General features: G+C 42.1%; 1 protein-coding gene across 1 annotated transcript; it reads left to right on the top strand.

Moving 5' to 3' along the window:
* Positions 1-813: 813 nt before the first annotated feature.
* Positions 814-13,451, top strand: dnase2 (deoxyribonuclease II, lysosomal). Its single transcript, XM_083645549.1, has 7 exons — positions 814-943; positions 1,767-1,864; positions 2,101-2,272; positions 4,410-4,512; positions 6,145-6,309; positions 11,484-11,702; positions 11,795-13,451. The coding sequence occupies exons 2-7, from the start codon at positions 1,767-1,769 to the stop codon at positions 12,211-12,213; spliced, it is 1,176 nt and encodes a 391-aa protein (XP_083501675.1). The 5' UTR covers positions 814-943; the 3' UTR covers positions 12,214-13,451.
* Positions 13,452-13,510: the final 59 nt, after the last annotated feature.

The following is a 13,510-nucleotide window of genomic DNA, read 5'->3' as shown; positions in this document are numbered from 1 at the left end:
TGTATTTTGTGTTTATAGGCCTTCAAAATGGTGCCTCTAAAACTACATTTAGAGGGTTTCTTGCAGCTCTGAGTTTGTCTGAACTCAGCAAACTTGTGTGCCATTTATCAAAAAAGAAAGACAAATCATCTATAAATAGTTGTCAGAAAATGCATAATGATCACCTAAAGAGTAACCTAGTTCATAATATGAGATTCCCAGAGTTTTTCCCCATGTGAGGGACGCCTAAAGATGAGATTTTAGACTACAGACCCCATCTAGAAGATTCCCATTCTGTCTCTTGCTACACAGGTAAAGTCTTCAATACGGGGAAAGTAATTGCATATTTTACAGCTTGTGAAAAGTTTGGAAATCCCACACACAAAGAAAATTATGGTTTAGCCTAATCCAGTTCTGATGTGCATGCAACTACACGTTTTATGTTAAATTTGATCAAATAGATATTTTGAGACAAAATAGACGCTGGTTTAGCTGGCTCAGTCTGGCTGGGGGCGTGGTCAGGGTGCGGTAAATTCCCCCGTTCTATCCATTCAGCAAAGTTAGAATTTAGCTGATAGCCCAGCCCAGGCAGACACGATCGGGGATTTAACCACCGCAGTAAACGCACATCTGAGCAGACGTCTTGTGTTCTGCTCTAGAACCCCCAAACCTGTAGTTTAGAGCCGCAGCACCGTCTTTTGGTGAGTCAGCCCATGAGATATATGGGCGGTTTTACCCCACTCGCGCGCTAGCCGTTTAACATTTTGTGGGCGTTCCCAGACATGCGTCTCTTGGGATACAACCCATCGAGTGACGTCACCAACCACGTGATCCAAACAGGATGTGGCTAGCTGTCTTGTCTGTTGAATTCCCAACCTATCCAGAGGATCGTTAATATTGTCTCTATCCTATCAGATGAGAAACTAATAAAAACATTAATTAGGGAAAACAGCTCTGTTCTCAGGTGAGTAACTTTATGTTTCGTTCACTGGACATATATGATTATTTTTTATGATAATAAATATAGTCTGAAATCCACCGACCAGATGTGAGATTTTGAGTGCGACTTCAATGTGACTTAACGTTACCAAAGATGTATCGGTATAACTTTAGAAGTTCAGATATTCACCTTTTGCTTGCACCAATTTGCTTACCTGGGTCCAGACCTTTAATCCGCCCACTCTACATACAATTCAGTCTGATCAGGTTCGTAATTGGAGGACGTTCTGGTTTAGATTCTGATAGTTTTCAGATGGGACTTGCTGGTTTAAGTTTTGTTTCTGTTATTCCGTTTAACTTGAGTTCTTCTTTCGTTTTGTTTCACTTCATGTTTTTTGACTGTCATGCTCATGGACTGGACAATGAAGGGGAACAGGCCCTTATCCATAGCCGTGGGAAGTAGTTTTAAGTGGTGGGTGCTGTGGAGATGACGTTCCAACCCACAACCCGCTTTCAGCTCTGTGTCAACCAGCTACCAAAGTGACATCTGCCTTAAAGTGTAACTTACCCCCAAAACACTTTTTTTCACCTTTTAACCAACCACTCCTGTCATTCTGGACCCAAACACCGCAGTATGTCGTCTCAATCTGTCTGATGACCTGACCAGTGTGAGAGATACAGACACAGAGCAGCAGCAGCTCCCTCGGCCTTATCCTTTCATATGTGGCTTCTAGTCATAGATCGTTCTCTTCTGTGGGGAGAAACACCATTTTTGCACACGTTTAGCAATGTGCTGATAAACCGTGTAGTCAGTCTCTTGCTCTTGTCTTTTCATGTCCACCCATTAGATGTTTCCACTCCTTGTCCTGCTGATCCTCTGTCAGCCAGTAGAGGGTGACACCTCACCAATCACCTGCTACAACGACCAAGGGGACGCTGTTGATTGGTAATTAATTACTTATTAACAGGCCTGGACTGCACAAATGTTTGCAAATACATTTTATTGGTGTGTTTTACCCTTTGAGGTCTCATGTGGTTCATGCAATAGGGAATAGTTAAATCAATTTAGTGTGCTTGGTACTCCAAGTTGTTATGACAATATTCACATAAACTAGGCTACACAAGTTTGCTTTCTCTGTCTCTCTGTTGGACTCTGTCTCACTCGCTCTTTCCCTGTGTTAGGTTTTATCTCTACAAACTGCCTAAGCAACATGGCAGAGGATCTCCGTACACCGGTGAGAAGTATTTGCTGATGGAGAGAGGCAGCGGGGGCTGGACTGAGGGGAAAGGGACAGTCAATGACACCACAGGAGCCCTGGGCAGGACAGTCGGACAGCTGTATACACAGGGAAAGGTCTGCTTCCATTTTCTCACCGAACAGGTGTCTGTTTGCCTGTAGCCTAGTCTCGACGCCAGACCCATGAGAGTTCTTACGCTGATACACTACGTTACTGCATGCTGCAGAGCTCTCTCTGTATATGTAGTATGCGGAGCACAGCGATTCAACGTAATATTTGAGTCTGGGGAGAGACTACCTGTAGCCTATCAGAGGTGGAAGGAGTAACGTTACTGAAAAGTACTGTGGATTCAATTTAGTTACAGTATATCTTACTGAAAGTTAGAGTTGGACCTTTGTCTAGGTAGGACATCAAAGAGTCCCTCAAACATGTGACTTAAAGCTGCTATTTAAAATTAATTAATAATTAATTAATTAAATTATTACTTTTCAGTTTCTTATTTATTCGTTTTAAATATATAGGAGACCTATCAGAAATGTAGTTTAGGGCTGCAACTAATGGTTATTTTCATTATTGTTTAATCTGTCAATTATTTTCTCGACTATTCGGTTAGTCGTTTGGTCTATAAAATGTCACAAAATGGTGAAAAATGTCAACCACTTTTCCCCCCAAAGCTCGAAGCTGGTCGGGAACGAGAGAATTTCAGTATTTTTTTATTAATTAAAATTTAGTCTAAACGATTAATCCATTTAAAAAAAATTGTTGGCAATTAATTGTCTGTCGACTGACTAATCGTTTAATCGACTAATCATTGCAACTTTAATGTTGTTTTTCCTGTATGGGAAGTTGGGAACAGGCATGCCACAGAGGGAAAACTGTATGGGAAGTTGAGAACAGGCATGCCACAGAGGGAAATCTTACCTCTGTTTTTCCATGAGTGCATTTACATGCAAACAATAAACGGATAACTGAGAATAATCAGATAATTAAGCAATATCACACGAGAGGGAGTGCTGTTGTTGGCTAATATCATCACGGCTGTGATTTCGGTCGAAGTTAATCACAGACGTGACGATATTAGAGAACAACAGCATGACCTCGAGTGTGATATTGCTTTTATACAACAGTTCTATTAAACAAAGCTGATGCTTTGTGAATGACGTTCAATGTAACGTGGCTGGTGTTTGTTTTGTTGATTAGAGCAGCTGTGAAGCGTTTTGTTGATTAGAGCAGCTGTGAAGCGGAGTGATCTACACACAGTGAAGCGCCAGTGCTGTTATCGTGAAATATCAGCACTGGTAGGATCCCTCTTGTCCAATCAAATTGCTCGGCCGGAACTAACTGTTGTATAACTGGCAATAATCTGATTTCCGCGTTTACATGCAGTTAATAGCGGGAACTCACTGATGACTCAGCAGAAACCTAGGTGTGTTTATGGGTTTTCTCATAAACTGATAACGGCCTTTATCTGATAAAGGATGCTGTTTACATGACACTTGAATAATCAGGTAACTCTAGAAATCCACTAATAAACAGTTTATTAGTGTGCATGTAAACGCACTCGCTGATGGCCTGGATGTTTTATGTGGCATCTCTCTAAAATGCAAATGGATAACTTTTAAATTCCTGATTCACCGTGTTAATCTTCTGTTGGGAATCAAAGAATTATACCTAAGTTTATAAGTGTTTGATTATTTCCAAATTAAAAGCGTTAAAACTGAAAAAATCCACAAGGTATAACTGTTGAATTTCATTGCACTCACTACTCCCCTTGTTCTTAAAATACAGTTAAGTTTGCTCAAGGGGAAACAGAAGTAAATACTTTGCAAATTACCCAAAGTAAAAATAAGTTACTATAAATGTCATCTCAAATTTAAATACCAAAGCAGATGTAATTAGTTGCTGCTCACTTCTGCTTTCCTCTGCTCTGATAAGAGCTGTAGTTTTATTTTGAGATGTGTTTCTCTCATGACTGCTTGAAACCAGCTGATCAAAATGAGAAGCAGTGAATGAGAACTGAGAACATTTGTTAATTTACACGCAGTTTGTGTCCAGCTGTTGGAAACTCAAAATCGAGTGCAATATTTTAAAAAGTGTGGTTATACAAAATACGGTATTTTCAGTTGTATGATTGCACAAAATGATCTATTACTATACCTCAACTCATATACTTTCCAGCTTAAGAGTTTGTGTGTTTTGTTTTTTGTGTGCCTGCATATGTACTCCATCCACATAAAAGTGTGTTTTCTACAGACTACAGAGGTAGCGTACATCCTCTACAACGACCAGAGGCCATCCGAGGCCTTTGGTGACAGATGGGTGGGTGATGGTGGGAGCAGAGGGGGGCATACAAAAGGTGAGGAGGACAAGAGCACGCTGCAACAGACGTTACGTGAGACTGACTCAATACACACATTTAATATGCGTGAGCATGGCTGTCCCCTGCAACCTGATTGAGGACAATAATCAGAATCGGCATGAGAACCACCAAGTACATTAAACATTATGGGGAAATTGTTTTTGACACGTTGAAAGCAGATACTGACAACTTGCACAGTAACACACTAGTCATGATGATATGATTATGAAATAAGTTAAAAATTATGGGGTGGGGGGGGGGGGGGGGGGGGTAAAAAAAATAAAAAGATATATGGGGTCTACAGATGGCCATGCACAAGGCCGGATTAACCATAGGGCAACCGGGGCAGGTGCCCCGGGGCCCTCGGGGTGAAGGGGTCATGTTGGGCTCCACAGAACTATGACACAAATCTAAGACCAATCAGGACAAAATAAAATGTGTTTCCAAGAAGATTAAGTCTGATGATTTAGTCTCATTGGATGCCTGTGGGCAAGTGGTGACCAGGGGCGCGGGAAGTGGGGGTGCTTGTGGTGCTGCGGCACCCTCTGCTGTTTTGTATTGGAAATGTAATGTCAATTATTTTTTCATCATTGTAAAGCCACAGCACAGTGAAGAGGATATTAATGTGAAGATTAGCCTCTTCCTTTTGCTCTCAGAGTGCATCAGATTCATGCATTTTACTTTAAAATGTACAAAATTTCTTTGTCCAGGGGGGGCACAGCCCCTACAAACCCCCCAGTCAGACTAATATCTTTATCCTGCTGGTGCTACCTCTTTGCAAAGCCTAGAATCGCCTATGAGTGAGTGAGAAACTGAATCTCAGAAACGGAATAATAACATAACAGTATAATACTAATGTTAATTTAAAATGAGATATTCCTCTAAATATGGCGAAAAAACATCCAAACATCCGGACGATGGGTAGGGGGGCCCCTGGGAGCTTCAGTGCCCCGGGGCCCCTGGGGGTGTTAATCTGGCTCTGGCCATGCATACATGTATACGGAAAGTATCTAGGTGTGCAGATGTGCATTGTATATCTATATTCTATATATTCAATTTACAGATGCCATTTACAGGTGCATTACGAGCTGTATCACAAACACATCAGATGGATTAACAGCATGTACAGAAAAAGCAACAACTGTTTGCATTTTTACTACCATTATCAGATATGAGATGGAGGCAGCATCAGTGACAGTGCAACACACACAGTCAACTGTATATCATATTGTGGATACATTCAACACACACAGTCAACTGTATATCATATTGTGGATACATTCAACACACACAGTCAACTGTATATCATATTGTGGATACATTCAACACACACAGTCAACTGTATATCATATTGTGGATACATTCAAAAACTTTAGCTGTAGCTTTAGATGGAAGGAAAGGTCACCTATTTTACTTTACAAATAAAGACAGCAGTTGAGCTGATTTAGTTTCTATCTGCAGTTTCCAGTGTGAATAGGATTTCCATAGCCTGATATCAGACTGAATTGTCAACTCGTTCCACTCCATATGCAGCCAGCTCAACTCGGTGGAGTGGGCAGATTTGAAGGTCTGGACCCAGGCAAGGTTTTCCTTTCTTTCTCACAGTTTGCTGTCTCTCATCCCTACTAGGTGTTGTGCTGCTGGATCAAAAGCAAGGCTTCTGGTTGGTCCACAGCACCCCTCACTTCCCCCCCGTGCAACAAGCAGGACAGTACTCTTACCCCAGCAGTGGCGTGAACAACGGGCAGAACTTCATCTGTGTTACCTACCCACTCGACCGCTTCAACACCATCGGTAAGACTGGAATCCTGCCATGCTGTTATTTAATGCAGACCAAGTTGTGATGAAAATGAGGGAAAAAGACTTCATGAGGATGTTTAAATTGATGTTATTAAATTACTTAATTATTTATTAATTATTATTAATTAATTATTAGTTGTGAAGGACCAAAACTGTCACTGTCTATATTGGTTCACAAATACTGGGGATTATATACTCTAAGATTGAACATAATATTAGACCGTTATATCATTGTCTTGATTGCTACATAAAAACTGTTCTATAAAACCTGAAATGGGATTTTCTTTTCTTTTGCACATTTTCTTTATTTAATTATTCTGTCATATTTTTGGTAGATTAATCATTAATTTAAAGGCAGTGAGTAATGTATCCCACTATCCCATAGTTTCTCTACCATTGAATAGAGAGGCAATGTGAACGTCACTTCCTGATTCTTATCAGGAAGTGACGTTGCTTATAAAATAGTTTTACTTCGTCGAACCAAACGGTTCAGCTAACGCTATAATCAGGAGAGACCATAGAACATTTCACTCGGACCAAAACTAAAAAAAACGTCGAAAAAATATTTTCTTTAAACACGCATTTTTTTAACGTTTTGGTCCCAGTGAAATGTTATGTGGTCTCTCCTGTTTCTAAATATATCTGTACCGTTTGGTTTGAACCAGTAAAACTATTTTATACGCATTTTACGAAATGTGTATGGGAAAATAAATGGCGGATGAAAATCTCTGGTCCAGTGCTGAAGCAGGAATTAGGCGGTCACTTTGCCTCTCTATTCACTGTACCGTGCTCGACTTCACCATCACAGACTGTATGGGTTGAAGCTGCTGCGGCAGTGGGCCAATCACACGTCGCATTCGAAGAACACTTGCGGTGATTGGCTGCGAGCCACACCTCCCTTTTTTTCTAGATCTGTGTGCAAAAATCATCGAATACAAGTATCGTTTGACTGGAGAAGTTTCGATACTATGGTACTGGCCTGGGTTATTTCGGTCGAGACTCGATCGATACCGTAAAGATTTTGAGTGCCGATACCCAGCCCTACTAGTAGCAGTCAGATACCTCTTTAAAAGTTTTATTTTCTTGACAGTAATCATTCTAACAGTAGACATTAAATTCCATCACATCATGACCATCTCATTTTGGAAATATAAGGCCTTCAGCTGTCATTGTCTTGTTATTGTTCCCCAACACTTAATAATCCAGTCAGGTATTAACACAACAGCAATCTCGATACGGGCCGATTAGCATAAACAGGTGTCATCACTGTGTAACCGAACCTCCACTTCAGTCCGCTGGCAGGCCCAGCAGTTGGCGCCGTTGCAATGGCAGTGCCTGGGGTAATGTAATTAGACTGAAGTGTGTAACCATAGCGATGTTGGCCCTCACATGGTGGCGGGCATCTTGCTCTGGTGGTTCCGTGCCTCTCCAGCTGGGATATTGAGAGGAGGCTGAGTGGGCGGAGGTGACACCCGCAGCAGCGTGCGATAATGTCCTGTCCAACACCCGAAGAGATCTTATTGGTTCTCACCGGAGCCGCATAACGGATCTGTTGAGACCAAATGCTCTTCTTATGTCCTGCCGTCTGTCTCGTCTGTCTTCACATATTCTTCTGAACACAATAACTCAAGACACACATTACATAATAGAAGCTTCATACTTTACACCAGAGATTCCTCCTATAGAGACGATCTGATTAGGGTTTGGGGCACCTTGCTGCATACATTTTCATATTAACTCACTCTCCGCCATTGGCATCATGGAACGTCATTTAAGAGACAACACTTCGCCGCCATTGACGTCATCGGACGGCAATAAGTGTTTTCAGCGTCATGTGACAGATGGCTCTCTTACTCACCTTGTGAAATAGTACAGCACGTCTAAAGGTGTACAGGATCGACCACGATTGTCTAACAAAACCAGGAAGCAAAAAAAGCAACAATCTCCCATCAGAAAAGGTCCATAGCACAGCTCCATGGCACGGCTCAAACACTGGTCCAGCAGCTTTTATCCATATGGGATTGGACTCCATTACAGTGGGGGGGGGGGGGCAGCCTGTCACTCGAATGTGAAGGTTGGATTTTGTTTTCACCACGCAACCTGCACGCAACACGTCCACAAGTCACTTGTCCTCAGGAAATAGTAATCCAGTTCCTAAACTCTTGACGGCATGTAAATTTCAGCCGGTAGATTGCTCCTCACATACAGTACACAGACAACCAGTCGTCCCCCCGCGCAAGACGAACGCACGACCCGGGCTCCCCTCTCTCATAGCGTGGTGAATCTCTTTCTAACACCGGTGTACGGTAAAAGCGGTGCCGACGGGCGAGTTTGACCGGAAGGGGAAACAAAATCATTATGGGGTTCATAGTTGAGTGTAACACCGCCAGTATCCGCCATCAAAGGCATTAATTTGGGTCAGGAGCCGTGAAGATGACTTAATTTACAAAAATGCCATTTCCTCCGCTTTCTGGTCAGAGTGAGACTGCTGTTTTTGGTGAAAACGACCTACATTCAGGTGTCGATAACTAAAGAACGGATGAAGGTAGAATCAAACTTTTTTTTTCATATGTAAGTCGAGGCTCTCTTCTTTCTTTTGGGATATTCCGTCTTTACGTAGTCATAGAAGAAGATATTCTGTGGGTCTTGGAAAATGAATGAAAATGATCAAAAACCCTGGCGGTGGCTAGTGACTTTTTCTGAAAAACTGTGGCGGACAATGAGTTAAAGAGGAAAACTAGATTTTCATGAAACTGCTAGAACTCCTTGATGTTTTAGGGTCCTGCTCTTCATCTCCTGGATGTTTTTAGTCTCTTATTCCTCTATCTATAGAGGACCGTAGGGATGATGTATTTTTGTAGGTCAACTCAGCTAGTCATGCTAGTTCCGGTTCCCAAGTCTAAAAGTCAATTGGGTTTTTTTTATGGGAATTTTGGTTAAATGCCTGAAATAAGGTCTGTGGTTACCAAAAGTTTATGAAACGGCAAACGGGTTCAGCAAGATAATCTTCACAAATGAGGACCACTTTTATGACTTTTGAAGCATTTTTCTGAAACTCGTGATTAAAAAGAAACACATTTACACTTCGAAAATCATAAAACAGGGTATCTGTGGGGTCTTGAAAAGTATTCAAAGTTGATCAATCAATTTATGGAAAACGAAGGCCCTTAAAAAGTCTTAAAAAGTCTTAATTGCCACGTGAGAGGTATTACATTTTGTAGCTAATGTGCTGATGGTGTTAAATGAGCATGATATCGTCCTATATCGATTGCAGATCCCTGAATTGAATCGATACCATATCGTGGCAGACTTTGTGATATTGGAAAATATCGTATCGTTGTCCAAAGAACCTATAAAATATTGTATCATGATGAAACTTGTGATTTACACGCCTATCATTGATGTGGCGAAAATGGCGTTGAGGTCTTAAAAGGTATAGAATTTAACTTCAACATCCCTGCATATACCCTGTAAAAGTACAAAAGTACCATACAAAAATCCCATTGACTTTTAGACGAAGGAACCGCAAGTGTTAGCATCTAGGTATTTTGACTCATTCCTGCGGTACCCTATTGCTTTGATATTTCATTCCTTCACTGTTCTTTTATCTGTAAAGCAGCTTTATAAACAGTTTTTGACAAGCAGTATATAAAAAATATAAAAAAATAAGATAAATCCCACCCACGTGTTACTCATGTCGACAGAAATATTAGCTAATGAATGCATCAATTAGCATAATGAATGGCCTCATTAGCATAACTGGTAATGTTGTATATATCATGGTGATTATGGAGGGAAATTAGACAACTTAGGTGACTCTTGTTCCTACACACACATTGTACTATAGGTTACTGACAAGAATATAGTATGGTCGACTAATTGTACACAATTTTTGTATGGAATATTAAAGGAAAAAGCCATCCTATAACAAGTTAACACAATACAAAACAGCTATTGCTATTGCATTTCTGGGTCCATTTTGTTGGTTATTTGTCTTATTTGGGTGGATCAGTGGTCAGATATAAAGATGATGTGACATCGAGATATATCCAGCTATAGTGGAGTTGAATTGCAGAAAAACGTTAATCTATCTAAAACATGAGCGCTAAATGATAAACAGATCAACACCAGGTTTTGGTGTCAGTCCTCAGAATCAAACAGCAAGGGGCTTCTTTCTCGACTAACCATTTTGGACCGATGTTCAACAATCATACAGGGAGAGATCATCATAGAAGAGGCAGAGAGAACAATGTGTGTCCACTGACAGTAGCCTCAGTAGATCTTTTCACATCTATGGTCAGTAGTGTGTGGAACACAGTAAATGTAATGACCAGGCACGGCACACCACGGCATTGTTCTCTCCCTTTTTCTCGTCTGTAAACCCATGCTCTGTCTATCCACCTACACATACAGAGCACAGAGAACCACACTCTGTTGAAAGTAATTATGGGTAGGAAAATCATTAACTGAAGAAGTAGAGGAGGCAGGCTGAGGGAAACATTTCATCACAAAATACTCTTGGAATCTACACATTTATGATGGTAGAGGATCTGCAGGTGGAGCTTTCTTTCAGTAACATAGCCGTACTGTCTTGTGCTGTCCTGTTTCGCTGGATGTTTAGTCCTATTATCCCTGTTTCATGTCCACCCCCGTTTTCTCCCCAATTGTACTTTGCCAATTCCTCCTGTCAAGCTGTCCCACTCGTTGCTCCACCCCCCCCCCCCCCCGCCGATCTGGGGAGAGTTGTAGATTCCGACATGCTTCCTCCGATACATGCACATGTCGCCAGCCGCTTCTTTTCACCTACCCGCGATCAGTTTCACCAGCAGGACGTAGCGCGTGGGAGGATCACGCTATTCTTGCCAGTTCCCCTTCCCTCCAAACAGGTGCCCCGACCGACCAAAGAGATGCTAGCGCAACGACCAGGACACATACCCTTAATCCGGCTTCCCGCCTGCAGACACAACCAAGTGTGCCTGTATGGACGCCCGACCGAGCCGGAGGTAACACGGGGCACGAACCTGCCACCCTCGTGTTATTAGGCAGGGAATCTACACTACAATATCCAGATGCCCCATATCATGTGTTGTTTGACATATCTCTGCACCAATGTCACCAATACATTCTGAACTGCTGTTACCAACGTTCGGTTTGATTTTGTGCTGCAGGAGAGCAGTTGCAGATCAATCAGCCTGACGTGTATGACTGTGACGTCCCTCAGTCCTTGGCATCCATGGTGCCCGCACTGGCTGCCGTCTGTAAGAAGAACCGACCGGCCAATCACATCTTTCCACACGTGAAGCCTGTGTCCAATCGCAGTGTGACTCTGACCTCGAAGCAAGGCACCAACTTCATCAGCTTTGCCAAAGGAGCCTCTTTTGACAATGGTGAGACAACGGTAAAAATGCCAGAAATTGAATGAACACACAGCCAGAGTCTGACTCCTTTTGTCATCCTTCCACTCCCTCTGCCCCATCAGACCTGTACCACTCCTGGGTGGCTCCGACCCTCCAGTCAGACCTGCTGGTCCAGTTCTGGGTCCGCTCCACAGGCATCCTCCCCTCCGACTGCTCCCTGGGCTGGAAGGTCCTGGACATCAAGAGCCTTTCCCCGGGGCAGAAGTTCACCTACAAGAACACCCAGGACCACTCCAAGTGGGCCGTCAGCATCCAGCCGGGCGGGTCGGGGGCCGGGGGCGGCACCGGCACCGGGGGCTGGGTGTGCGTGGGAGACATAAACCGGAACGAGGCGGAGGAGAAGCGTGGGGGAGGCACGGTGTGTCTGCAGGACCCGGCAGTGTGGAAGGCTTACCGGACGGCGGCGCTGGAGTGCGAGATGTGCGACAAAAAGACTGTGACTAAGTGTGACGTTCAGCTGCAGCCACATGGGTATTATTAGAGGGATAACTGGGTTTGAGGAGTTGCATTGATGGGTTGATACGGAGTGACAATATAGAGGTGCAACGATTAGTCGATCGACAGAAAATTAATCGCCAACTATTTTTTTAATCAATTAATCCTTGAAACTCATTTTTAGCTTCTTAAAATCAATATTTTCTGGTTTCTTTAGTCTTCTATGACAGTAAACCGATTATCTTTGGTTTGTGGACAGGACAAAAGAAGATATTTGAGGATGTCATCTTGGGCTTTGAGGAAAAAGTGATCACCATTTTGAGACATTTGATAGACCAAATGACTAATTGATTAGATGAGAAAATTATCGACAGATTAATCGATGAAAAGGAATGAATGAAAATAATCGTTATTTTGCAGCCCTAGTATAATACCACTAGCAGGCTTGTGTGTTTGTAAGGGAAAGAAAGTTGGATTTTTTTTTACATTGTTGGGGAAATTAAATTTAAAGGTGCTACCGTGCTACAGACAGCATTATAATGCAAAAAATAATTACTTCAATTATCTAATTTTTGAATTTTGACACAATATATTTACCATATACAATCAAGACCGTCACCAAGGAGATTACACACTGCATTGCATATTGTGTGCCGCCGAGTCAGATTTAATGAAATCTGCTGGATTGTTGTACGGCACAAAACGAGAACTATTTATTCCAGTCCACTATCCTAAATGCAGTTTTAACTCTCAGAATGCATAATGCCTGTTACTAAGGGCTGTTATCATTATTGGACGGCTCTTATCCTCACTGCTCTTCAAATCAAATGCACACTGAACATCCTCTTTGAGACAGGAAGCAGTGGGGTTTATGGGAAATTTTAGCACCTAAAAGTAGCACCTTTAATGTTGAAACAGGAAGCACTTCTGTAGACTGGTGCAAAGTGAGTGCTGCTTCACTAACTTTGAGTTGGACTCTTAACTCGTTTCAAAATAAAATGTGCTGGTTTATGGACATATTTCCAAGCAAAAAGTTAAGTTTTGCTCTTGGCAATGTGTGAACATGGATTTTAATTTTTAAATTGTGAGGAAAGTGGAATTCATTGCACTATGTAACATTCAGCGCACAAAGACTTACAGTATTCACCGACAACTTTAAGAACACTGACAATATTAGATTTTGAGGACTGCTGCCTTTGTGTTTCGTGAATGGTTGTGTTATATTATTAACTGAATGGGTTGGTGTGAGTATAAACAATTTCAGGTGCGCTTTTCTGACAGAGAGCGGGGGGGGGGGGGGGGGGGACAGGAATCTGAAACCTTCAGATGTTTTTTTTATACGT

The sequence above is a fragment of the Poromitra crassiceps genome, assembly GCF_964638095.1.
Source record: "Poromitra crassiceps genome assembly, chromosome: 1".
Classification (NCBI taxonomy): domain Eukaryota; kingdom Metazoa; phylum Chordata; class Actinopteri; order Beryciformes; family Melamphaidae; genus Poromitra; species Poromitra crassiceps.
Note: the sequence above shows the minus strand (reverse complement) of the source record. Positions and strands in the feature narration are given on the sequence as shown.